Source organism: Watersipora subatra, chromosome 5, assembly GCF_963576615.1.
Source record: "Watersipora subatra chromosome 5, tzWatSuba1.1, whole genome shotgun sequence".
NCBI classification, from domain to species: Eukaryota; Metazoa; Bryozoa; class Gymnolaemata; order Cheilostomatida; family Watersiporidae; genus Watersipora; species Watersipora subatra.
Genome location: NC_088712.1, coordinates 53,853,226 through 53,880,657, shown reverse-complemented (window position 1 = coordinate 53,880,657; position 27,432 = coordinate 53,853,226). Strand labels below are relative to the sequence as shown.

The window sequence follows — 27,432 nt, the reverse complement described above, 5'->3', positions numbered from 1 at the left end:
AAATGTGGAAAAGGAATTATAGTTTTGTTACTGCATTTAAGTATTCCTTTATATCTTGACCATCCTATTTGTCAAGCAGGAGTTGAATGTGCATAAAATCAAGCCTTAGTTCCGACAGTTTTATATGGTGTTTTGGGCACGCTCTCCTCCCGTTATGGCAGGGTGTATTCAATTTGTCATAACGTCACTCTCAATATATTGAGCTGCTTTGATAGCTAGTAATTCTTCTCTTCTGTTTGAACAGTTACCAATTATTGATTGATTGTTGCAGACAGTCGGATGCAAGGAAGACTTGTTTAAGCTTCTTTGGCATTGGCTACAATCGAAGAGAACTATTGATATGGCCGAGTTAGGTCAGTAATCCCACTATCTGCCAACATGATGTCCTATTTAGGAACCACAGATATAGCATGACATGTCTCGTGTCTCTGTGTAATGTGCTGCATTCAGTGACATCGGCCTGCTGGTGCCCCGTGTCAGTATGTGGGACATGTGTCATATTCTGTCTATTGTTCCTTTTTGATTTATGCTAGCTCCAGAAATCATAGAGTAGTCACTTTTGGCTCTAGTTTTAAAATTCTTAATGGTTACCTTTAAGGTGATAATTTTCTTTTTACATATGAGTGAATTTTCCGTCAGTGTGGACTCAAAACTAAATGAATATGAAAAAAGCGGATATTAACAGGAAATGAAACGACATGTCATGATTGTGTTAAACCAGATATCCACAAAGTGAAACTGCATAACCATATGAAGGGAAACAATGTATCAATGTGAAGTGAAACTACATATTGATATGAAAGAAACAACATATCATGATGGTGTTAAACTAGATATCAACATGAAGTGAAACTACATATCGATATGAAATGAAACTACGTATCAATATGAAACAAAACTATATATCAATATGAAACAAAACCAGATACAAGTAGGAAGTGCAACCGTATACTAGCTGCAATGGGTGTTTACAGTTGAACGTAATTCTCTACATTTTTTTGATAGTGGCGTGCATGCCTTTCACGGCCAGCCTTTTACTAATCTAGTAACATATGTTGCTTGCATCACTGCACTTAAGAATATATGTTACTTTTTATGGCTATTATAAGCTTATATGTGCGGATGATCATACCATACTACTTATCATAACAGTGCTCTGATTGTGAACTTCCTGATGTATGTAAACATGTCATTAATTTATTCACCCTACACTTGAGTGGTTTTAATTGGATGGGCAGTTTTTTACAAGCATGACTGAATAACATCTCTATGCAAAATATAAAAGGTTGACTTGCAACAAAATTCACATTACAGTTATTTGGTATCAAAAGATTCACCATGTCTTACTCTGTTGTGTTGCAAGTGCCAAATATGTGGAAATGGGATTACAAGCTCTTAAAAGCTCAAAAACGAAAAGCCCGCCGTAGATTGGAATCTCTTTATTTCGATGATGTAGCCACGAAATTTGGTTATCATCTTGTCATGTATGTTCTCGCCTGAATTGAAAGGCCAATACAAAGCTCAATATAAAACTTATCGTAGTACTAGTTTATGACAAACACTTCGGGTTTTACCAAAGACCCCGTATCAAATATAGATGCTCGCTACTTTACAGTTTTGTTTCAGCCCGGTCTAATCGGCAAGTCGTAATCTGATCATGTGACCCAATACTTCGCAAATAATTTTTGCAGCACTTTTCGATTATCACAGGTAACCAACAGGCTCGTCATGATGATCAGACAATAATATGTACTCCTTCGAGCTAAGGTTAAAAAGTTTAATGATTTTTTACGGTAAGTTATAAAATATCAGTGCTAAAGTGACAGCAATACAATGACGATAAAACAGACGCGTAAGAACAATAGACATAGTTTTATTGAATGCGTGAAGTATATTTGTGAAAATATTTCGATGAATAAGGTTGCAAGAAAGTGTAAACAGAAACCATCTCTCACGACTGCATCACATTTGAGCTGCTTTGGAAAGAGAATCCAAACTACGGCGGTCTCGCGTGGCTGCGATTAACTGTTCGTTTTTGAGCTTTTAAGAGCTTGTAATCACATTTCCACATATTTGGCACCTTCAACACAACAGAGTAAGACATGGTAAATCTTATGATATCAAATAACTGTAATGTGAATTTTGTTGCAAGTCAACCTTAAAAGAGCAGGCTATAAAGGCAGATAAATACAGTCTTCGACTAAAATTGATTTCCGTTTGCTACTAGTTTATAGATGAACTTCCACAGAGTTTTTGTAGGTTTTTCTATCATTTGTAATTGTTTTTGATGTTTTAGGTGATTTGACTGCCAGGATTTTTCAAGATTAAAATTGACAAAACCTGATCACGTATGAAACACTCGGAAGAAAAATACGCGTGAAATGACATCACTAGTTGCTATAGTTGATATCGGCTATTGCACTCAAGTTGCAGCATTACACGTCTTTATTCTGTGTTCACGTATTTATTCAAACATCAAAAACAATCGCAAATGATAGAAGAATTTTGATACTTTCTGATAAAATCTACAAAAATTTCGCACGAGTTCATCTTTAAATGCAATGTTATGTGACCGAATTTATACGTGACATGTTCTGAAGTACAGCGATAATTAAAGTTATGTATGCATACCTCCTCTATGAGTGACTGCCAGGGGATTTTGGAAATGTAGACAGAAGTGTTATTGACCTTCGAAATAGATTTGGCTGACTTCATGTTTAAAATTTATGGAAGAAAAGTAAGGTGAAGGAACTTTAGTGTAAGTCTTTGTTTCTATGAAGGGCAAGTGACCTCAACATTAGATATGATATGGTGTAGCCATGGCAGGGAAAGCTACAACATTATTACATATAACGATTCTATTGGAACCAGAAAATTAGGAGTTCCATATTATGATCGATGGTCGAGGTTTGGCACATTCGCTGAACTGATTAATGCACCCTTGATTAGTTGGTAACGGTCAATAAGTTATACCAGAGATATGCTCCTTGTTTTTATTTATACCCGATAGCAATCAAACTCTATCATATAGTCGTAGACTTTCCATGCTTGAATCATCATAGCTCGTGGGTAGCCGAGCCTGCAAATAATGGCCTATGGAAGGGTCCTGGACAGTAACCTCTCTTTAATAAATACACAGATAGGAATCATTTATCAGTCCATCTAAACTAACTGATTATATATGAGCTATGGTTTAACACGGCTAAATCCTTCCTTCCCAAGTACAGTATGGAAATTTTATAGAATGACTGGCTCTCATCCTGCTAGCATTGAGCCTTGTCACAGATGAAAAAAAATTATTCACTATTTCATGCATCCTCGTTGAATACGTAATTCGTCGCTAAGTCTTTGAAGATGGAGATAGAAGTCACAGCCACTATTGTTAAAGATGAAGCGTCTGTTTTTTAGGTGCATCGATTCTTGCTAAGCGATATATTTGTTAAAACTGCAGAATTTCTAGTTGTCATTACAATTTATCGAGAGCTGTTGATATTCTCTCCGATTCCGTGTAAACTATTGGTCTAAAGCTGCCTTCTGCTTTGCAGTTCACTCTTTGCTTATCTTTTTCATGGTACAATTATATATGTCACACATTCTTGCAGATCCCCTGGTGTATAATGGAGTGTGTGGAGTATGTGTCCAGCTAATAGCAGACCTATGCGAGATGGACAGCCATTCTTCTCGAGTTAAACTAGCCTCGGATGCCCTGCCAGAGTTTACTGTATTCATTACCAAGTAAGATATATACTTACCCTAGAAGGTACTTATCAAGTAAAATATCAAGTAAGATAATGTACTTACCAAAACCAAACCATGTTAAACTAAATCTATGCATGGTCTCAAGTGACCACTTGGTGGGTTTGGTGTGAACATAATTATAGCGTCTAAACAACCATATGAACTTATCATCATTATAATAAGAGCCATGCCCTTCCGAATCAATGCTTAGGGGTTAGAAAAAAGATTTCTTTTAATGGGATTTGAACTCACGACTTTCAGCTTAGTAGAACAAAATTCCACCACTCGCACAAATTTGATCGCCTCAAAGGTGCAAACACGCTAGGTAGTATTTAGTGCGAGATTGTGCTGTGTGGCGCTAATCTGCGCTAGAACTCGCTCAGCGAGCTCATGCAGAGCGATAATGCTAGACATTCTCTATCACAACTTTATCGCGCGCGAGATGCGTTTAGATTGGTTGGTTTTCCCATAATGTAATTCTATGGCTGGTAATTTGTGTCATATCGATATTCACCAACGTACAGCAACAACATTTTGCTATTATGTTACAATTGAAACATCATCAATATTAACACTGAATTGTTCATAGATTTAATAAAAGCACACCCAGTCCTTTATGACACAACACACAAAAATTACAAAGAAACCCAGTTGAAAACCAACAAGCTGAAAATGGAAAGCTGCTTACTGATGCATAATGTAGTGACAAAATGATGTCCCAGCTAGTGATAGCATTTTTGCGCAAACTTGCTTCCATTTATTGGTTGGTTTTCTTTGTTCTTCAGCAGTTGTGCAAACTTTTGATAAGAGAGATTTGCTGGGAGTAATGTCAAGGACTAGTTGTGTAATTCAGTCATTGGGAGTTTACAAGTTCATTGATCAAGCCTAATTGATTAATCATATAGAGTCACTTTGTATCCATAGTTTTTCTGACGTCATCACCATGTTTGCACATGCGCTCGTCCACGAAAAAGCCGCCATCTTTGTAGAAAACGATAGTCATTCTCTTAGTTAATAGTATTTTCCGGTGTGGTTTTGATACTAAAATAAAAAATTTTCAAACAAAAGCATTGTTTGCAATAATTAATTGCAGAAGCTTCGTGTTTTTAACGATAAATGTTGTCCATAAAGATGGCAGACAACGATAGAATGACGTCATGAAAAAATAAGGATACACATGCTCTCTTATGACTTGCGCATCAAACAAGTGTGGAATCACTACCCGCCGTCTGTCACAGCTTATGGTTTTATTATTTTTCTGTCTCTAGCTACATATCCCCTGGATGTGCTGGTTTATTTATAGATGTTTTATCATTAAGGATTCCGGTTTCTCTGCCTTTTAGTAAGAAGTGATTATTTTAAGATTATTTCACAAATCGTAAAACCTCTATTTGAACGCAGTGGGGCTCTATTTTTCTATCCTTCCCCTTTTGTGGCGGTCAAATAGAGGTGGCATTTAAATAGAGGGGGGCGTTCAATTGGAGATTTTACAGTAACTCCACAAATCTTTACTTGTGTCTTCAAATAATCTTTACTTGTGTTGGGCTTTAAATCTTGTTTAAAGCTCATACTCAAGCTCATTACTCTCTCATACTGGGCCTGGCAATTATGTTTTATCACTGTTTGTTTACTCCAAAGTCTAGCATAAATAAAATAGTTGGAAAACAATAGATAGTTGCACAGATAACGATTCTGTCATCATTCGTTGGGGTCTTTCCTTGTTTTCCTTAACGTTGTTTCCTCATTATCTACCTTTAAGATGGTTAAGATGTGTGACTACTAGGATGAGTCTGTGTTCAGTTTTAGTTTCATGCATGCGCTTTCCTTCTGCATCTTTCCCTCATTACATTCTTCCATCAACTAAGGAGACATTTACTAATTTTCCATACTGCGATAGTGTAACGACATCTGGATGTACCAATGCCGAAGCGCTATGCTGCCCCGACAAGCTGATCGTCTTTCCATAGTTTATATGTTCTATAGATGAGCAAAGCTTGTGTGACGCCTTATGTCAAGGTATATGTTTGTGTATGAAGCAATAGGGAAGCAGGACCTATGCGCACACACAAGTTTTTCGCCACTTGGTCGATAAGGCCGTTTCTGTGGCACAAGGATGGCACATCGCATGGGTGTTTTGCTTCTAAACAGTGAGACTGAATTACGATGGAGTGAGAATGATACGACTGTTACCATGATGGCATTGCAGTGCCATATGGGGGTGCGTCGCTACGCTACCACTGTAGTATCGAAACTTAGTAATTGTTTTCAGATATCCAGTAAACTGTAAAACACTTTCAAAAAGTGTCTTTAGTTTGTCTAGTTTTTCTGTACAATGATTGGTCTGTCAAGAATGTGACCTTGACCCTTGTATCATTTACTGAAAATGGCGATGTTGTTAGTTTGGTTCTCTGTTTGTTGCCACTTTTAGATGTCAGAAAAATCTGTAACATAGGCTAAGCGAATGTTGTTTGAGATTTTTATCTCGACTATCAATGTATTGGGCTATTCAATAGTTCCAAAGGTATAACATTGACAGTCTTCATGAAAATTATTTTCTGACAGACAACATAATTTTAGTCTAAGGTAAATTCTTTACGATATCAATTTTAATCTATCGACAACCCAGCAACTGTGCAGGTCACTTACAAATGAGAATCATTGTTGGCCAAGTTTCGACTCGTTTTACAGAAGTATTTGCCATTACGACGTGTAATGCTTCTGAGCACCCCAAACACATACCCTCAGGCGTTCAGAAAACTATAGAATAACAGGAGTTGTTCACACAATCGGTAATAAAACTACTCCTACTGTAACCGCTGTACAGGTTGCAAGGCGTTGTGTTTTAGACCAACTTCCGTACACAAATAAAAGGCCTAGTAGTGTTGTCATTTGTACTTATTTTTTACACTGATCTTGCGTTTATGCTGTCGCACACTGCAACCATGAGCCGTCTCAAAGTGATTCAAATTTAATGTTTTGCATCGAAATTTTTATTGCTATATATATATATGAGTTTCTGTATTCAGACCTCAAACTGGTCAAACAGTAACTTTAGCAGTCAAACCTTCGGGAAAGAAAATTTATAATTATATAATTAGGTTTGCCCTGAATTACCTATATTTATTACAACAATTTATTGGTATAATAAGATGTTACCAGTGTCTGGAAATGCCAATAACTTGAAATGTGTTGCATGTATAGCTGCCTAAAACAGCCAATTGGAAAAAGATTTTTATCTACACATTGATAAAAAAAAAAGTTTTAAACCAATGAGCTCTGTTTGTCTTTAAAAGGTATGAACCATTTATGGGGCAACTGCCCAGCTCAGGAACAACCAAGCTAGCATCTTGTCCATGGTGCACCTCAGACAGCATCTTTTTCTCATATTTGGGTGCTCCAACACATGGGGTGGTTATTGGAAAGCCCCAATCTCGGGTGTCCTTCAGAGTTCTATGCAACAATGTATGATTATTTGCCTTTTTTTTATGAAGAGCCATGCTATATGGTTTTGACAATATTTTTCACCGCTATATTCTATGTTAGTTCAACCAAGTTCCCTAAATCTTTTTAAAAACAAAAGCATAGACTCTTTCTTTCTTCTTTATCCTCAAAACATGGCAGTTGTCCAACTTTTTGAATTTGTGTTATATCAAGTGAACTATGATATTGGCGGATGCAAAAATGCATCGAGGATTCAATTTTAAATTTAAATTTTAAATAAATTAGGACGTTTTATAAATTTGACTTAAAGGTTACAAAACCTTCAAGTCAAATTTGTCCTTTAATAATCAGATACGCATTTGCGCTACAATACATACAATACATATCCTTATGACCCCGGTGTGTGTCATAAGAGAAGGAAAATTATATCATAGGATCACCAAATCTAATAAGGTGGCTATTACTGAACTTTAGCTTCTACCCTAAGGTTATTGATACCAGAAATCAAATATGAAAATGTCTCACAACTAACAGGATGCTAGATGCACTACAATCTTATCAAAACTTACTTAGTAAGCTATCTGAGATTTACAAACCATTTAGTTTGAGGCTGGTTCACACTGGATCGGCGTATGTCAGTATTGTCTCCTCTCGGCGATCATTCGTCGATTATGTGCACCAGAAACCGATCGTATCGTCAAGGCAGCTGAGAGAGGCCGGAAAGATTGCAGTTGTTAACTCTTTCGCTACCGTAAGCCGATGTATAGGCTTTCGGAATAATATAAGTAGGCCTACAGACCGCAAGCCGATGTATCGGCTTATCAATAGGGTTTCACTTTTTTTTCATCACGAAGCCCACACATAAGCTAGACCAATCAAATTTTGTCTCCAGTGAAACAACCTTTTTGCCAATCACTTGCTATCAATAGAAAAAATTTTCGCTAAGCATTTCCAACAATTCGCAGCGATAAAAGTACCAACCGTAAAACGATATATTGGCTTATCAATAAGATTTCACTTTTCTTTTCATTATGAAGCCCACAAATTAGCTAGACCAATCAAATTTTGTCTCCAGTGAAACAACCTTGTTGCCAATCACGTGCACCTAAAAGAAAATTGTTTGGTCCAACAATTCCATTTCTAATTATTTTTTAAAACAAAATGGGAAAACCAGATTGTTATCATCAGGGTAAGGGAAACACACCACATTCGTTCAACGCAAATAAAATGTTGGAGATTGTACGAGAGTGGAATTCACTTTATACTTATCTTGTAGAGAATTTTGTTTTGAATAAGATGCATTTTACAGTAAAACGATATCCGTTTTTATTCTCAAGATATTGGTTAAGTACTAGAGGTATATCGGTTTTTTGAAAAATTCATCTCAGTTAAGTCGGGCAGAATATTCATTTGGTAAGATTTTAATGCGGTAGCGGAAATGTTTAAGAATTAAACATTTCCAAAAGTTCGCCGCCCATCCACGAAAGCCTATGCAATGTGCATCTCTTCGGCGATGATGATTGGCTATAGCGGATAGCTTGATCTATATTTTCTTCCATGAGTTGCTGCTGGACTAGTATTTAATTATTTCTGTGACCTTATTGTATGATGAGAATGATATGCCTCGGCCTATTAACTGATGTAAACACGGATGGGTTTGTGATAGTGTGAACATCATTATTACAGACGATCACCGAAGTATTGTTGCATCAATGCCGAGATACAACAATATAGTGTAAACCTTATTGAACATTGCTTATTGAACAAGTGCATTACTAAGTGTTTCCAGGAATCCTTCTGACATACCATTCCATCTGTACGGATTGGATACTTTCTGCATGACTTGTACTTGTTACAGCTTGTTATTGCTGAGGGAGGACGACCCTCGGTGCAACTCAAGTAAATTGACAGATGAAAGAAGCTCCTTAGATTCTCTTATGCTCCAGACTGTGCAGGCTTATTGTCGGGTTACAAGTCTTATCTGCAGCAGTAGGCTGGTAGAGGAACACAGTGTGATGGTCATCATCTCTGAGGTGGCCCTCGTCTATTCAGATGTTGCAACTTGTTCATCTTCTACGGTATGTCTGCTTGTTTCATTCAGTTTCTCTCTTTTAATCTAGACTCAAATAGCTAATATCAGTTTTGCTTCAATATTTAAATTATTCTGTTGATGATGTCAGCACTGATTCGAGTATGTTGCATCGCTCGCATCACATTGGCTAATTCTGTTATCACTTTCTCATTTCAAACAATGATAAACCCGCCATTACAACAATTTTGGCGACTGAAAATAAAAAGTCATTGCTTAAAATACTTTGAGCATGTGACCTCGTTGGGTCATGTGACCTCGTTGGGTTATGTGACCCAGGTTATGACCTCTATATTGACAGAGACTATAGATTATGATGTATTCCGTACTTTTCAGACCATTAGCCGCTACTTTTTTCTGATGATTTGAGCCATGGGGCTTATATAAGGGTGCGGCTATTTTGTGACTTTTTCTTTCACCGCTAGGGTGCATTAACCAGAATCTCCAGTTAGTGTGCTTCTAGCTGTGAAAGAAGAAACGAAATAATGCCTAACGGTACTGCTCCGTTAGGCGCTAGGTTAAAAAGCGTCGGTTAATGCGAAACGGTGCCGTTAGGCACTGTTGCATTTCACACAGGAAATTTGCTGCCGGGTTAAAAAACACCGTCCTTAGTTCTGCGGCCTATACAAAGTTGCGGCCTATGTATTGTTTTATTATCGTTTGTTAGAAAATAAAGCAGATGCGGCTTATATAGGGATGTGGTTTATAGTCTGAAAAGTATGGTAGATTATAATGAAGAAAGCATTAGCCTATATGATGTTTTATAAACATCCGTTATATTTTTATAGCACTGTCTTTCGTTATATACTATCCATTTTTTGCCACCGTCTATTTTTCGGAGCTATGCTATATTTTATTGACAATAATTTTACCACTACCTTCTATGATTGTTGGATCAACTTCCTTCAATGTTATAAAGACAAAAGTGTAGAATCTTTCATTTTCTCTGCCCTGTTTAGTCGTTATGCAGCTCAGTTGTTTCATTGCACTACCACATGTTTTATAACTCAACTCTGAAGTCACAAAGTTAACCAAATTAAAAGTCTTCATTATGACTCAACATTTATTACTATAAAGGTTTTAGCCATGTATTCTTCCTTTATCTCTCCCATCTGGAGTGGCCAAAATGTAATTGATCCACTTCAGAAATGTTTCACTGTTTCACTACTTCCAGTGACCTTATCTGAAAGGTTATATTGCAGCGGGTCCTTATCTTAAATAGTTCACTGATAATAAGGTCCTCATGTAAAATGTCTCAATACTTAAGTGGTGTTTATATAAAATGTCTCAATACTATAGTGGTGTCCCTATAAAATGTCTCAATACTAAAGTGGTGTTTATATAAAATGATTTGCTACTAAAGTGGTCCTCATGTAAAATGGTTTACCACAAAAGTTGTTTTTATTTAAAATAGTTTCGTACTAAAGTTGTCAGGATTTTCAAAACTTTTATTTGCAGCGTATAACCAAAGTATTTTCATATCTATGTCTATTCATAGGTGTTCGTTCATTTTGCATGAGAATCTCTGCTCGAGTGTTCACCTCCTACACATCTTTACCCTAGCAGCAGCTATATGAGTATTTAGTTGTTTACTCCAGTTTCTGATGGACCAGGTCTTAGAAGTCTTTTGTAAGGCTGACCTGGCGGAGGCCGTCTGTTTGTCTATGAGCATAACGGAAATAGCTTGTTTTTCAAACTATTTAGAAACTGTTTAAAAATTTAAAATTGTTTTGTGGTTGGTGGGCATGATTCACACGGGAGTATATAGTCACTAAGGAGGTTCCTGACCTATAATATACTAGCAGTAAGCCTGGCGGTATTAGGGATTTATTTTATTATCAACGCAGATGGCCCGCAGAAGAGGATGGTTCTCAGGTACTAGATGGAGTTTTCAAATCAAATATTTTTAGCGACCTGACGGAAGCCACCGAGCATACGTTTGCGAAGTTTGAATGAAATTGGCCAAAAAGTGTGGAAACGCGTAACATTTAGGCAGACCAATGGACACACAGACGCAATGACAATTGGATTTATTAATATAGATAAATACTTGAGAGAAGTTGGAATTCATTAATTGTTCAGAAAACTAGCATCTTATTGGCTAATAGAAGTAACATAGAATAGATACACTAACCTAAGTAGAATTTATTATTGGTGATGCTCCATATTCTCCATATTTCAATTAACACAGCAGCAGACAGCATATGACAGCAGTTAACAAGATCCTGAATGTGTTATTTTATAAAGACTAGAGTATTACCAACATCTGCAGTCGATGATACGTAATGATAAAAGTGGTAACACTGACTTGGTTGAGAAAACCATATTTTTTAGGTATGCACCATTTTTAAAACAGCTGACAGTACTTGTTCCATGTTGTCATGTTCCCATGCAGATATCTGTCGTGTCAGCGTGCCTCGTCGGGCTTTTGCAAGTGCTCGAATCGCTCTGTACCAAACTTCATTCATTGGCTCACACCATAGCGATGAGCGCTGATGTTTTACAACTCTTATCCTCGCTGTTACCTGGGCACATGTCACAACTTATTGCCGCTGGACAGGAAGAGCTGATGAAACAGACAGCCTCTTCTCTAGTGAGTGCCATAAAACAGATGAAGGAAGGAAAGGTGAGTTAAACTGGCTTGCTAAAGGAGTGTCGTAAGAATGGCAGTTGTAATAACCGTTATTATAGTGTTAATAACCGCTATTATAGTGTTAATAACTGTTATTATAGTGTTAATAACCGTTATTATAGTGTTAATAACCGCTATTATAGTGTTAATAACTGTTATTATAGTGTTAATAACCGTTATTAGTGTTAATAACCGTTATTGTAGTGTTAATAACCGTTATTGTAGTGTTAATAACTGTTATTATAGTGTTAATAACCGTTATTGTAGTGTTAATAACTGTTATTATAGTGTTAATAACCGTTATTATAGTGCTAATAACTGTTATTATAGTGTTAATAAGTGTAATAAGTATTGTAGTTTATCTAGAGCCTATATAAACTAATGTATATAGATTAATATTACTATATAATATACAAAATTAATATATATTAATTATATATTAAGATAGTATATATTAATATATATTACTACGAAAGTCTACTATATGTTGATAAATAATATATTAATATATATTAATTAATTAATAAATTATAATAATATAAATAATTCAATATATTATATTAATAATCTACTTTCATAGTAGTCTATAAGAATGGCAGCTAACACTTGACGGTGTCCCGTGACAATAGCATCGTGCTTCCCAGTTTTTAGCTCTCAGAGAGGCACATTAGCATATTTTGCCTCCCATTCCAACGCCTTAGTTTCTCCTCGCAGCATGGAGAATTGATTAAGTTGGTGGGTTGGTAAATGTAGACTAACATGGCTATTTACTAACCTACCATATTTACCATAGGTAATTATGGTGGCCATGGCACTAGAGACCGTGGTTAGTACAAGTCCAGCTTCCTCTGAAGTTATTTGATCTGCCCATTCAAGGGCACATCCGCTAGTAGTCACTCAGATGAGTGTGGTTCCCATATCGGCTGCGAGACCCCGGCAGTAATGTAAAGATTTGCCCAAAAATAGAGGCAATCTTTATGTTTTTAATTTGACCTGATTCTTTGGAAGTTGTTCTCTCTTGAGATTATTGATGATTAGTTTGCGGTTGGTTCAATCAGCTAGTTATTTTACAAGGAAACCAAAGCAAGAATGATTTATTAATTATACAATAAAATGAACACAAGTTTAAAAGTTAATTAAAAAGTTAGACAATGGCTGTTAAAATGAGGAACTGAAACACAGTTGGAAAATACCTGGCGTCGAGAGAGAGAGAGTGTGTAGTAGAAGTCTCAAAACGTAGAATAAAATGATAAAATATGTTCCTCCAGAGGTTAATACAACAAGCTCCCCTTTGATAACAATGAAGGGGCCATATATATATAAAAAGTGAGGCCACGCCTTGTTCGGATTAAAATGTTTGAGGAATAAGATATACTAAAAATATAACACTATGGTAAATGGGAAATAGCTTTATGGTTGCTTGAAACCATAAGACTCGGAAAACGGAGAGCCAAGATGGGTAGAGTTAATTTACTTCGGTTAGATAAATTTTACATAGTCATGCAACCCTAGGCGGAGTATTTCTATGTTCATGTGAATCGTTGATAGATGGTCTTTAGAATGTCAGTTTGTTGGTGTGAGGGGTATCTGCTGGTTAAGTAAATCTGTATAAATGTTCGGATGAGTGTCATGTTGAGATCCGTTTCGATCGTGGGAATTCGGATCCGTGGGAACCTTACACCTCCCCCATCCGCCAGTCGAACGGCACGGGAGACGACTCCAGACAAGGACATGGTAGTTCGTATTTGGTATAGATATATGTATGCATATGGACAATCCCACGATCGTTGGTGATATATAGCTTCTCTGGTACACTCAGGGGTGGCTGGTAAATAAGCGCAGGGTTGCATGACTCCCAATTCGTCCACATTCACGAACTCTACCCGGGTTGGTTATCCGTCCTCCAGAGCCGACTGCCAGGCTAAAACAAAATACACAAACTACAGGAGTAAAAGTTCTCACAAAGGCGAAGCAAAAACTCTAACCAAATGTACGGAATACCAAAAGAAAAATAAACCATATAAGAAAGAAAACCAAAACAAAAAACATAGAAAGCCGTAAAAAAAAAATCACAAAACCAACTTCGACAAACAACGATTTTATCCACACACCAATCCAATTCACGTTATTGGCGTACACTTGCCTCGTTAACCAACTGTCCTGGGGGTTGGGGCTGACTTTCATCTAACCTCCAGTTTAGTGTCAGGCAGGCCAGGTAGATCTAGATAGCTGGGACAATGTAGACGATATAGGTAGTTTGGATAGTGTAGAAGGTTAAGGTAGCTTGGATAGTGTAGAAGGTTAAGGTAGCTTGGATAGTGTAGAAGGTTAAGGTAGACAGCTGACGCAGTGGGCAACTTCCTGGTTCTCTGCGCCTAACAGTAATAAAAACAAACAGCAGCACAAGTGTTCCTCCCATATAAATTTTTTTTTTTTTTTTTTTTTATCTGGAAGGGTGGGTGACTTTGGCCGCTACCTCTAGCATTCCTCTTGCACGAGACATTGTCTACTCACTCATTTGGAGGGAGGCGGGTCAGAGACAATGGCTCTCATGACTTAGGAGCCTCCCTCAGTGGTAGAACAGGCCCCATAAGGTCATTGAAGGACAGACATATTGTGGCTATGGGTTGTGGTGGGTCGTAAGGCATTGACAATGTCTGCATGCAGTCTCAAAGTTCTATCTCAAGGTCCTGTCTCCTCAAGGCTAACCAAGCGGGGAGGGGTAGGAACCTATAACTTAAACCATGATTATGGCATGCGAATGGCCAAAGGGCCAAAAAATCCCCAGGCCTCTTCTTCCAAAAGGTTCCATGGTTAAACGTGTTTACAATTAATTTTGTTTAAAATTAAATTCGTTAAGAAAATTCATTCATAAAATTCATGTAATGCAACTGTGCTCAGCTTACTTCCAGTTTCAACTAAAAACATTATTACTATTCAAACCAACAATTCAAATTAATCTCAGTAAAGTATGCTGGATAGGCGCCACCCCCGTCGGTGGTTCGGCAGCAAGGTTTTTGTCGTGTGTCATCCTTTTGCAACTTGCATTCCCGTACCTGGACTCTACGGGGTGCCACATCTTCTCGTTCGTATTCGTATTTGGCCTCCTCCGGGGCATCTCCTTTCCTCCTTTCTTACCACTTTTCGTCAAACGCTTAACGAGACTTACCGACAGCCATGACGAAGAGCTACACCGGAAGAGCCGCGAGTCTCCCTCGGCTCCCCTTCCTGCAACGATACCTATCACCTCCCTTCACCCACGCTACTGGGATCTTACGGATTCCCCCCATTTACCACCTCATCAGGTTAGTACTGTTAAAATATTCTACATGTATCTGTGACAAGGGACTACTTGGCATAATATAAAGTATAAGGTCATAGAAAGTGGTTGTAGTGGCCCACCAGCTGGGTCACTTGATGAACATAACATGAGTGTACCAGATTAAATTAAAACACGGTCAGGCTGTGGCGATAACCTACTTGTATAGGGTACGCCATTGTGCTACAACATTGATTGGGTTAGAATAGTTAGTCCGGATAATTACTAAGGAGTATTGCCAAAATCAACCAAGCGTGAACGTTCCTACGCTCGCCTTATGAACTGAGGCGAGGGTGTTATAATAAATTTCATGTTTGACAGGTGCAGCCTCATCAGGAATAATAAACACAGTGGTATCCGAGACCGGCAAGGCTGCGCAAACAAAGCGCAAAAATCCATATCAAGGCACCATGAATGGCGGGCACAAAGAGAAACAAAGTATAAAGGATAAACCAAGAGGGAATAAACAGCGAATAAAATATAAACAATCACCGAGCGTCAGGATCCTACCCCACGTACATAGTTCTACGGATTAAATCATCACCTCTTTTTGTGAAGCATTTTTGTAGCTTCTGATAAGTTTTTACAAGATACAATAAATCAGCATAGCTTTCTTCTATATCCATACTTGTGACTTATTACTCACAATAAAATTTATTTGCATGGGTAGCGTTCGAGAATTCAAGGGTTATACATACAACAAGGGCAAGCAGGCGTAAGCCGCGGTCACTGAGCGTGACGGCATAGCTACGAAGGGCACACAATGCTAAATGGAAATTAGCTAACCAATAGGAAGGGACTACGCTATCGTACGCAAACTCAAAGTTAATAAGTATACGCATAAATGATTATACACAAAAAACTAGAAGAAAAGAGAGTGTCACTGCGTATTGGACCGCAGGTTATACGTATGGTTCCTGGGCTTAGGCTGAGGAGCGCGTGACTGGTTATTCACGTGCCCGTCTGAAAGGGTATTATCTACGTGGCCGTCTGGTGTAGGGATTAGTGTTTTGGACACGTAGGCAGGTTTAACAAATTGCGCAAGTGGAGAAGCAGCCCTTTTTAGGCGCTCTAAGTGGACAACAAACTCTACTCCGGTAGGATTACCGTCTACATTCATAGCTTTAACACGGGCATTTAATCCTCTCAAGCCAGTCAAGACATAAGGGCCGTGGAACTGAGACGTGAATTTCTTCACTTTCCCAGGTAGGGTGCGAGGTACTAAGACATAGACTGTATCTCCTACCACATATTTGTGTTGCCTAGCATGCATATCATGGTAAAATTTGTACGTGCGCTGAGCACTTTCAATATTGTCACTTGCCAAACGCCATGCTACAGCTAGGAATTCACGAGTGGTTTCGGCAACGCTTTTATCTTCATTATAGGTTTCAGGCAAAGAGGCAGGTACACAGAGATCAAAAGGAATGTCAATTTCCCTCCCGCACTGGAGGTAAGTGGGAGTAAAACCTGTACTGGCATGCTGGGTATTATTATAACTGTGAATGACAAAGGGGGTCAACTTATCCCAGTCGTCCTGGCATGAGCTGACCATGGTTGCCATCAGATTACTGTAAGTGGAAAAGAAACGCTCAATGAGGCCATTAGTGGCCGGGTGAAAGGGGGTAGTCTCTTTCTTCTCAATTCCCAACAGGGAGGTCAGTTCCTTCATAACCCCGTTCACAAATTCGCCACCATTGTCGCTCAGCAGGACGCCTGGCATGCCTAGTGGCAATATCACGTGCTGAACCAAAGCCTCGGCCACTGTGGCCTTGGCCTTGTCAGGCACTGGTACTGCCACCACGTACTTTGTGAAGCAACACTGAAATGCCAGTATGTACCGATTGCCCTGCTGAGTGACAGGTAGTGGCCCAAGCATGTCTGTACTCACCCTAGCGAAGGGGCGTTCGCATCCTAGTGGCTGGAGTGGGTACACCGGCTTGGAATGAGTTCTCTTTCTCTGATTGCAGAGTACACAGGCTTCCACGAAGGCAGCAACGGTCTGGTGCATTCCCAGCCAGTAGTATTTCTGGGCTAGTCGTCCGAGGGTACGCTTCCTCCCAACATGGCAACCAAACAAACCGGAATGGTATGCCTGCAATACGTCAAGCTGCATGGAATGAGGCACGCAAAGTAACGGGCGAGTGCTGCCGGCAGGATGGAAGTAGAGCACGTGACCATGGACGGAGTACTTGTCGCGATGTAATTGGAGGTGTCGCTTCTGGGTCACGTCCAGCTGGTGTGGAATGGTCCCGCTTTGTAGGAGGCCGAGAATCTGTCCCAGGAAGTGGTCCTCTCTCTGTCTCCTACTAAAATCATCAACCTCAGTTGGAGACGCATTCAAATACAAAGCGGTAGCTCCCACGAACCCTTCAGTTGTGTAAATGGCTCTGGACAAGGCGTCGGGAACTACATGTGTCTTACCAGGTTTGTAAACTACCTTTAAGTTGTACTCCTGAAGTTTCAAAGAATACTTGGCCAGCCTAGAGTTCTTATGATTTGCTGTCATGAGCCACTGTAGGGGTGCATGATCCGTTACCACTGTAAGGGGGTAACCCAGCACCAGGTGCCTAAAATGAGTGCAAGCATCCACGATGGCCAAGCCTTCTCGCTCAAATGTGCTGTACCTCTGCTCAGTTTCGTTTAAACTTCTGCTATAGTATGCCACCGGATGCAACTTACCCTTGACATACTGGCACAACTGAGCCCCCAGTGCATAACCCGAGCTGTCAGTGTGTAAGAAAAAGGGGAGGCTGAAATTAGGAAACCGTAACACCGGAAACTCGACCAGTCTTGCCTTCAGGTAAGTAAATGCTTCTTCACACTCTTTAGACCACGTAAATGTTCTATCTTTCTTCAACAAGTCTATTAGCGGCTGTGCTTTTTCACTATAGTTACTGATATATGCTCGATAAAAATTTAACATGCCTAGTGCACGGCGTAAAGAGGGTAAATCATGAGGTGAGGGAAATTTGTGTATCTTTTCCACTAAGCCAGGGGCGGGCTTACTGCCTACTGAAGTAAACACGTACCCTAGGTATTGCACTTCAGCTCGTGCCCAAACAGATTTCGCAGGGTTAATTTTAACTCCATACTGGATGAACTTGTCCAAAACATTGCCAATCCGCCTTTTATGCTCAGCATAATTTGGGGGTGAAAAGATTAAAATATCATCTAAAAAACACTGACATTCTACCCACAAAAGATTTCCCAGTATAACTGAGACAGCCCGTTGAAATACACTGGGTGCATTAGTCATGCCAAAGGGTAAACATCGGTACCTCCACACGTTGTTGTAGGTGACGAAGGCTGAGCGGTCTCTATCCTCCTCGCTGTCCAACTCCAATTGCCAATACGCCTTCTGGAGGTCGATAGTTGTGTACAGGCCCTGTCCGGATAGCATCTCCCGCACGGAGTCTTGATGTGGAAGAGGATGACACAGCTTCTTGGTGGCAGCGTTGATCGCCCGATAGTCTGTGCACAGTCGCCAAGCTCCTTCCTTCTTCTTCACTAATAGGACCGGGGATGCCCATGCTGATTGGTTTCCGGGCTCAATTAGACCTGCCTGTAACATTCTCTGAATTTCACGATCCAGCGGTTCTCGCTGCGAGACGGGCAAACGATAGGGAGCTTTCTTGATGGGTAAGGTGTCTCCCGTATCACATACTCTACCTGCTAACCCCGTGATTCTCCCTAAATCATAATCATGTGTGGCGAAAGCTCTTGATTTGGTGTGCAAGAACTTTCGCAAATCATGCTTTTCATTTTCAGTGAGAACCGATTTGGACAGGTCTACCTTGGACACCACATCCTCGAGAGGCGCCCCTGGAGGAGTCAAAACTGCCGGGTCCAGTGTGCACTGGTCCAAAACAACCTCGGCAGGAAGGGCCTCCAACACCCCCAAAGGCGTGCCTCGGTACACCACCACATGGTTCTCACTGGTATTAACTACTCGGCACCCAAAGTGGCCCTCGGCTTGATTGACTGACCTTGAGAGGATCAAATCCTCATGTAGATGTCCCGGCTCAAATAGGACGGTGACTTTCCCGCCAAATTCTGAGCAAGGTACTGTAAATCTTGTATCTGTCATAGGCGGGAAAACTAAATCTGTATGTAATGTGGCTAGTTGTTTACCGGTGTCCACCCTGTCGGTTATTAATACATCAAGGTCACGAAGTGTACGCACCTGGTGAGGATTAAAACTTAGTCTGAGCCTTCCGGAGGTGTATTCAAACCCCACGTGACCAAACTTCTTAAGATTATCTACGCCTATAATAAGGTCGTAGGGACAACTGGCTAGTATCAAGAATAATCCCTTACATCTCACTTCCGGCTCAAACTGTAATGGTGCATACACTTCGCCTATTCCCTTGACTACATTACCTGTTACAGAGCGGATAGCCCTGCAACTGTTCCGTACCCACCTGGAGAGGCCGAGTCTGCTGCAGAGCTCCTGGGTCATGGTACTCACCTGGGCTCCAGTATCGATCAGGGCGTCCATCGGGGTCCCGTTCACCTTCAAGCGGGTCAAGGACAGGTGTGAGGAGGAAGAGCCACAGAGGAGGTCATGTACAGTCGGAGCGAACCTAGCCGACCGCCGGGGGCGGCCCCTCCTGGGTCTCCGAGTCGGACGAGGAAGCGTTCTTGACGGGTCATCCTCATACAACTCACTGGTTATTGGAGTATCCTTGCGGGAAGGAGGATGAGGCGGAGCCGTGAGAGCCATCTCAGCGGGGTCCTCCGCCTCAGCTGAGTCCTGGCGGATTTCCCCAGCGCCCTGCTGGTTGACCTGCACCGAGAGGTTAGTACTTGCTCCCGAGCCATTAGTGCCACCACCCCACATATAGTTATTTAGCCTCTGCTTTGGTTCCTTCAACAGAGACTTACAGCGAGTACATGTTCTAATTAATAGCCACAAGGTTTTTATTGTTACAATGATACAACAAACAAAAATCCACAATTGTTTTAGGTCTACTTCTTTTAAATTTGTTAGAAAAGCAAAAGTTCCCTTTTTAACTATGGACCGGGCCATGGTTCCAGCCTGTTGCTGCGGGTCGGCATGTACGTGAGAAGAGATTCCTAGATATTCGAGAACGGCTTTTTGTTTTGCATTTTCTCCCTGCAAGTCATTTAAACTATATTTGTGTCCGAATTCCTTCCAGTCATGTAAGACAAGATTGTGAATGATGGTGCCATTAAGTGGGAAGGCTGTCGATGAGTAGTTCAGAGAGACCAGATTTAGTGTGTCAGTTTTGCCTATTTCTGTCAGTGTGCCGGTTTGGTGATGGTAGAAATAAGCCTTATCGCTCAACACCACAGGTATTTCCACATCTAAGGCACAGTCGTCTGAATGAGTGTTTCTGTAGAGGATATGCGTGTGCGTGTCCATGAATAGAGTCATGTTTTCGTCATTAATTATGACTGTCATTGGGATTCTGTCACTGCAGGTGTCTGAGGCGATGATATGGTAATCGTCTACTGGCTCACATGGATAAGCCGTAATGAGATTTCCAGTTAGTCGCGCAAACAAGTAAGTTTGTTTAGTCAACAGTCTAGTAGCTAAGGTGGGGTTACCTGCTAATGAAGTAGTTAGTAGTTGGGTCGTAGTTTTCATGTATTGGCAAGTGGCAGTAAGGGCAGCTCGGAACATGGTAACTAGGTTATCTCTCATCCTCCACTCCACCGCTTGCAGGCGGGCATTCAGCTCCGAACTGACCACCAGACCCCCTTTGGTTGGCTCTGCCTCCCTTCGTCCTCTGGACTGGGGTCTCCTCACGGCGATCTGCTGGTCAGATATTTCGAGCTGTCCGCCACACTGCGCACTCATGGAGAAGGTGGTGTTTCGGGTGAAGGTCAGTGCCAATTCACCATCTTCCGAGAGCCACGTATTAGCTTGCGCTTGTCCGTCATACTTCCTCTGAAACAGGAAGTCACATGTCTCATTTTTGTCCGGGGTCCACATTAGAAAAGACCCGTCCCTAAGGCTACATGTACCTTGCTCGTAAATACAGTGCGACACCACTCCAACCACGCTCTCCATAACCTCGCCATCCCCATGTCTCTTTAAGACTATGGTCTCGTAGAGGTATGCGTTCGAGGCCGTGAAGGAGTAGGTCTGACAGCATTTAAAGCCGGATATGTACCTGACGTCAACCTTATTGTCGGTCTTGTAAACCCCATTTGCTTCAGTCATCGCTCCAAAGTCGCTCGTTTTTTGGTCTCTCATTCTTACACATGAGTCAAAGGTCACAGGCTGTGTTTTGTAGTCAATAGTCTTTTTCCTATTACCGCCTACAAAATTTGCGGAGGAAGTCACCAAGGTCTGTACTACTTTGCACACTATTGCGTTGGTCCGGTATTGTGCATGGTTCTGTCTATATAGCTCAATAGTCATGGGAGTTGGTTCAGGTATCAGGTCAGCAGAAGGTAGAACACAAGTCGGGGTCTCAGGTAGTCTAAACCGAGCAATTGGGTTCGACGTACGACAGATCATAGGGGTAGTGGCCGCACAAGTCGGTAGGCAAAGGAGTATCAGTATGGCATAAGTCCTTAAGAGTCCATCATTCAGTCCGTTCATAATCCCTATCAGTCCATTGGTCATCGTAATCAACATTGAACGGGAGTTGCTTCCCCTCTTAAGTTTTATGTATGTATTTGTCAGGCATGTCATGATCAGTATAAGTAAAGTCAGCAGAAATGAATATTGATGCTTACTTGTTGTAGGTGCGGAAGGAGGGTGTCCGGGTGCCTGCGTTGCTAGCAAGGCTTCCGTGCTAACCTTTACACCACCGATGCCACCCTCATCATTCGGCTCGGGCCGCAGGTCCACGACCTCAAGAAAACTGACATCAAACACAGCACAGTTGTTAGCGGTCCGAGCCCGCCCTGAACGCTGCCCATGCGGAGGTCGGGAGGGTCTAGCCCCCGGCCCGCGCATAGGAGCGCCCGGCGTGTTCGGGTTGCCAAAAGGAGGCGGGGGCCCAGGAACCATGGCCTCCCGAGGGGGATAATACGCCGCTCCCTCAAAGTAGGAGTCAGGAGGCCGTACCTGGCGCGGATTCTCCCAATCAGGTTGGTAACCGCGAGGTGGCTCCCACTCCCTAGGAGAGGGGTTAGTTAGCATACGGTTAGAAGGGTGTTGTCTCTCACCATGGTTAGGTTTTCGGGAGGGACATGTCTTACGGAAATGTTGCAAGCTCCCACACTCAAAGCAACCCTTCTCCCTATGGAGATTTTGACTCTCCGCTCTTTTAGGGGTGAATCTCCGATTTTGGGGTATATCAGCCATACCCATGCTATCGGACGATTCATACCCTTCACCCCGACCGCGCAGGGTGCCTATAGCCCTCTGCCCAGTCTCTACACTGCAAGCCATCTTGACTATCTCATCGATAGCCTTGTCAGAGACAGTTAATAAGTTTTTGCGAATGTTATCTACTAGGTTAAGCTTGAAATGCAAAGATACAAAGGGGTCTGACAATGGGGTCCCACTAGCAGTAACAACTTTCCTAAACCGTTCGTAATACTCCTTTACAGACTCACGGGGAAGTTGTTTGGTCATGGAAATCTCAAGAGCAGCTTGATCTGACCCTCTACTTGCCCCCAGCTTTATCTTCATCTCATTGCACAGCTCTTTGTAAGTAATGTTTCTATCTTTATGAATAATTTCGTCGTAATACCCTTTTGGTATGCTCAATAGATAAAAACCCAATACTGCTGTTTGGCTTTTGTCTGGCACTCTATTGAAAATACAACAGGTTTCAAATTTTGACAGGAATTCGGGCCAAGTCAGATCACCCGTCTCCCCCGCAAATCCCTTCAATGCAAATTTCAACCAATCCCTGGGATTGCCCCCTGTGTCGTCAGACCTCTGGGTAATTTGCCGGGAGTTCCCAACACCAAAATCACCACCACCACCATGCATCAATTCCCCTTCACCAGTTAGCCCAACACCACCAGATAAATTAGAACCTACTTCAGATGGCCCTCCTAGCTGCACGTCCTCACCCTCCGATCCTTCGAGGCTTGTCAGGTTCTCCCGTCGGCGGGACCTCCCCATCTGTGACTCCTCCTGATCGGTGCGGTGCAGGTCGCGAACCTGCCTTACCCGCTCGCGGATATCTCTTGACGTCTCGGTCACGACCCCTGCCAGGGAGTCCACCAGCTCCTTTGCTCTCTGGCTGGTCCTCTCCTCTGATGCCTGCAGGTCGGCTCTCAGCTCTGTCATCTGCTGTTCCTGGTGGGATGCGGCCTGTTGCATCGCATCCCTAAGTGCCGTCATCATCTCCTCTCGAAAAGCCTGGATGCTCTCCACTACTGCCTGTTTCACTTGTTCCTCAGCCATTGTGTGTATTTACCGTTATTGACTTATTAAGATATTCAAGTTAAGTATATGAATCACTTTTTAAGCAAGTTAATTATCTATTCATTCAACTTATTAACCCAACAATTTATGTTACTACTAACTCAAACTCTATTTAACTCAAAGGAATATTATTATTCTATTTACTTTTATTGGTCCCGGGTTTCGGCACCAATGTAAAGATTTGCCCAAAAATAGAGGCAATCTTTATGTTTTTAATTTGACCTGATTCTTTGGAAGTTGTTCTCTCTTGAGATTATTGATGATTAGTTTGCGGTTGGTTCAATCAGCTAGTTATTTTACAAGGAAACCAAAGCAAGAATGATTTATTAATTATACAATAAAATGAACACAAGTTTAAAAGTTAATTAAAAAGTTAGACAATGGCTGTTAAAATGAGGAACTGAAACACAGTTGGAAAATACCTGGCGTCGAGAGAGAGAGAGTGTGTAGTAGAAGTCTCAAAACGTAGAATAAAATGATAAAATATGTTCCTCCAGAGGTTAATACAACAAGCTCCCCTTTGATAACAATGAAGGGGCCATATATATATAAAAAGTGAGGCCACGCCTTGTTCGGATTAAAATGTTTGAGGAATAAGATATACTAAAAATATAACACTATGGTAAATGGGAAATAGCTTTATGGTTGCTTGAAACCATAAGACTCGGAAAACGGAGAGCCAAGATGGGTAGAGTTAATTTACTTCGGTTAGATAAATTTTACATAGTCATGCAACCCTAGGCGGAGTATTTCTATGTTCATGTGAATCGTTGATAGATGGTCTTTAGAATGTCAGTTTGTTGGTGTGAGGGGTATCTGCTGGTTAAGTAAATCTGTATAAATGTTCGGATGAGTGTCATGTTGAGATCCGTTTCGATCGTGGGAATTCGGATCCGTGGGAACCTTACAGTAATCTCGTGCAGCAAAACACTTGTTATGCTAGGCTCGGCGTCTTATGTTCACATAAAGCTGCATCACTGATGATCTCTTAAAATGGTTGCTCACCATGCCGTTTCGAAAGTGCTGACCTTCACCTGCACAGTGCATTTCTTATTTTCTTCATTTAATGTTAATAGTAATATTTTTTACATGTTGACTTTAGTTTAAAGATGAACTTCTAAAAATTTTTAGTAGATTTTATCAGAATGTATCAATATTTTTCCATCATTTTCCATTGTTTTTGATGTTTGAGGTGATCTGACTGCCAGGATAAAATTTCCAAAACTTCATCGGGGTTAAAACCCTAAAAAGAATGTGTGGAATGATGTCACTAGTTTCTATTGTTGCTGTAGCTGATATTAGCTATTGTGTTGAAGTGGCAGCATTGCGCCTCTTTTCTGTCAGTCTTTTTGCAACTATAGACATCATAATCGCATGGTCACTTGATCTGAGACTTTTAACCTCGATCAAGTTTTATCGATTTTAATCTTAAAACATCCTGGCAGTCAGATCACCTCAAACATCAAAAACAATCGCAAATGATAGAAAAATACCAATACTTTCTGAAAGAATTTACTAAAATATGTGCAAATTCGTCTTTTGAGTGTGATCTGAATGACTATTAATCACAGTGTGCAGTGTGGCGTAGAAATGAAGTTTGGCGGTCACCATTCTTATTGGTTGAAGGATCCTTCTTGCTCATACGCTTTTAGGCACAAACTTCACAGGAAAATCATTCTCCAAAGAAGCAAGTGTGCAGTTTTATGTTTTTCTCTCTACTGAAGAATGCTATGTCAGGCCAATCTTTGAAAAATGAAACAACATTGAATGATGTGAACTTGTGAAATCTTTACTATAACAAGAACCGTGTTCGTTTAAAGGCATGGGGAAAAAGGCTACATTATACGGGATTTGAACCACGAAATTGAGCTTCACCAGCCAGCACGCTACTGCTTGCACCAATCATTCACGCTCTATGTCTATGGTCTATGTTTAGATTTATTGTTGGTATACTTATTCTCTGCGCCGTGTTGGCACTCATGACAATCTCCCACAACACACCAGACTGCCTGAGTACTAACATATATAGTTTTACACAGGTCTTCATCTTTCTCGAATTAGATATGAACAAGTTATGAAAAACACCGTACGTTGACAGAATGTCTTATTCGCTGCTGAAATGAATTGCAGGTGAAACACATCCACAATCTGCGCTGTCTGAGAAAGAAGCACAGACACTGCGACTTGATCAGCAACTTCCATCATCACGATGATATTCTCTCCGTGGAAGTCTTCGCGAAGCAGGAATGCGCTGTCGCTTGTCTCTCAAGGTTGCTTTTGAACTTGTACCAGATCCTTCCGCAGTCATTCGCTATCAAGGTCAGTCCGGTGTCAGTTATTTTATGTTACCATTGTGCGTCTCTTCTAGAGTGAATTTATTAGGACCTGCTTTTGGATTTCCTATGTGTGTGACATTCCGACTCCAGTCGCATACATTTCACAATTTTAGCAGAAATATATCAGTTTCTACCCTGATGATACACGATAACCAAATCATATGGGTTTGTTGACAGTGGATAAGTGGATAAGAACTTTACAAACACTTTAATGGTTTTAGGCTATTATCACCAAGCATTTGTTTCATAACAATCACCTTTCCTTTGTTGTATGCTAAAACTATTGTATTATATTCATTCACGGGTTTTCAATAGTGTAATTCTTGTGTCGATTACATATCGCTGAAAGTGTCGAAAATAATTCCAAGGGCATCGGTACTCGTAGTACTAAACAATAGATTGTCACCTTGCCTTTTCTAGAAAAGATATTTTATCCAATTTCCTCACAAATTGTTGGATAATTCTTATTCTAGATCTAGCATTCCTGTTGGGCATCCTATAGCCCCCTAAATAGTCCTGATAGAGCTCAGTCTATTTTAGCTAGAACCATAGAACTGCATTTACCTGCTTATACAGCGGACCCTCGCCATACATGTACGTTCCAGTGTTGGCATTGTAAGGTGAAAATTTCATATAGAGGGGTGTAGAAACCTACAGTAATTATCTAATGCAAACATCCCCTAGTAAAAATCATCAAAATTTTATATACGTACTGTACATGTTAAAACTTAGCGACAAAGTAATATGTTAACCTTAGTAACTATAGTTACCTACAGTAACTGTAGTGTATTTAGTTAGTGGTTATGATCTGCAATGAAATGTAACATTACGATGCACTATGTGCAGTACATACCTTTGGGAGATCTTATCTTTGTAACAGATTTATGCCATAAACATGGAATTTAACTTAAATGAATATAGCTTACTAAATACATACTTAAAGCTAAGTTTTAGTATGTATTGTATTTCTCATCATTTACAATTTATCACCTATCTGTCTTTGGTTTCGTTTTCACAATAACTTATAACGAACTACACGGAACTGAGAGAGATCGAGCATCGTATCTCTTTCATGCGTTGTCGGAGGGATTTCGGTGACCAGTATATCGGCATATTTTACATTCCAACGTATTCAGCACACCGACTGCCAAGTTGGAATTTCGAGAGAAATTTGTATTGATATAGTATGGCAAAAAACCTTGTGTTTCGCATCATAAGGCAAAACAATTGTATAACAGGGTCATCATAACCTGAGGGTACACGGTATTAGCAATAGATTTGGCGTCTCTGTGCAGGATGCTATGCAGAAGCAGCGTCCAGGGCAGCTTCAGAGAATGTTACAGATTTAATTGATAGTTACATCTGGATACAACTAGGTAGAATGAATAAATTACTACTAAATTTTATTAGTAAGTAAGATTGCAAACGGTTTTAGTTGTGGCGCATCGACAATCACGAAGAAAGTTGAACTAAAATGGAGAAGCTAAATTGCTTGTCTCACCAGGTCATTTT

General features: G+C 40.6%; 1 protein-coding gene and 3 long non-coding RNA genes across 4 annotated transcripts in view; all 4 read left to right on the top strand.

Moving 5' to 3' along the window:
* The window catches only part of LOC137397470 (uncharacterized), a 58,933-nt gene that overhangs the window by 3,599 nt on the left and 27,902 nt on the right, over window positions 1-27,432 (top strand). Inside the window, exons 3-11 of the mRNA XM_068083759.1 lie at window positions 272-353; window positions 3,603-3,735; window positions 9,038-9,257; window positions 11,664-11,894; window positions 16,608-16,672; window positions 17,190-17,383; window positions 19,612-19,783; window positions 20,912-21,071; window positions 25,715-25,903. Coding sequence (XP_067939860.1) covers window positions 272-353; window positions 3,603-3,735; window positions 9,038-9,257; window positions 11,664-11,894; window positions 16,608-16,672; window positions 17,190-17,383; window positions 19,612-19,783; window positions 20,912-21,071; window positions 25,715-25,903 — 1,446 coding nt within the window. The remainder of the gene's footprint in view (window positions 1-271; window positions 354-3,602; window positions 3,736-9,037; window positions 9,258-11,663; window positions 11,895-16,607; window positions 16,673-17,189; window positions 17,384-19,611; window positions 19,784-20,911; window positions 21,072-25,714; window positions 25,904-27,432) is intronic.
* Window positions 13,050-14,291, top strand: LOC137396143 (uncharacterized). The gene is made up of 2 exons (XR_010978482.1): window positions 13,050-14,193; window positions 14,225-14,291. It is a non-coding gene; the product is annotated as an uncharacterized lncRNA (long non-coding RNA).
* On the top strand, window positions 17,584-18,722 carry LOC137396144 (uncharacterized). The gene is made up of 3 exons (XR_010978483.1): window positions 17,584-17,646; window positions 17,880-18,022; window positions 18,519-18,722. It is a non-coding gene; the product is annotated as an uncharacterized lncRNA (long non-coding RNA).
* On the top strand, window positions 21,823-23,216 carry LOC137396142 (uncharacterized). Its single transcript, XR_010978481.1, has 3 exons — window positions 21,823-22,290; window positions 22,756-22,855; window positions 22,994-23,216. It is a non-coding gene; the product is annotated as an uncharacterized lncRNA (long non-coding RNA).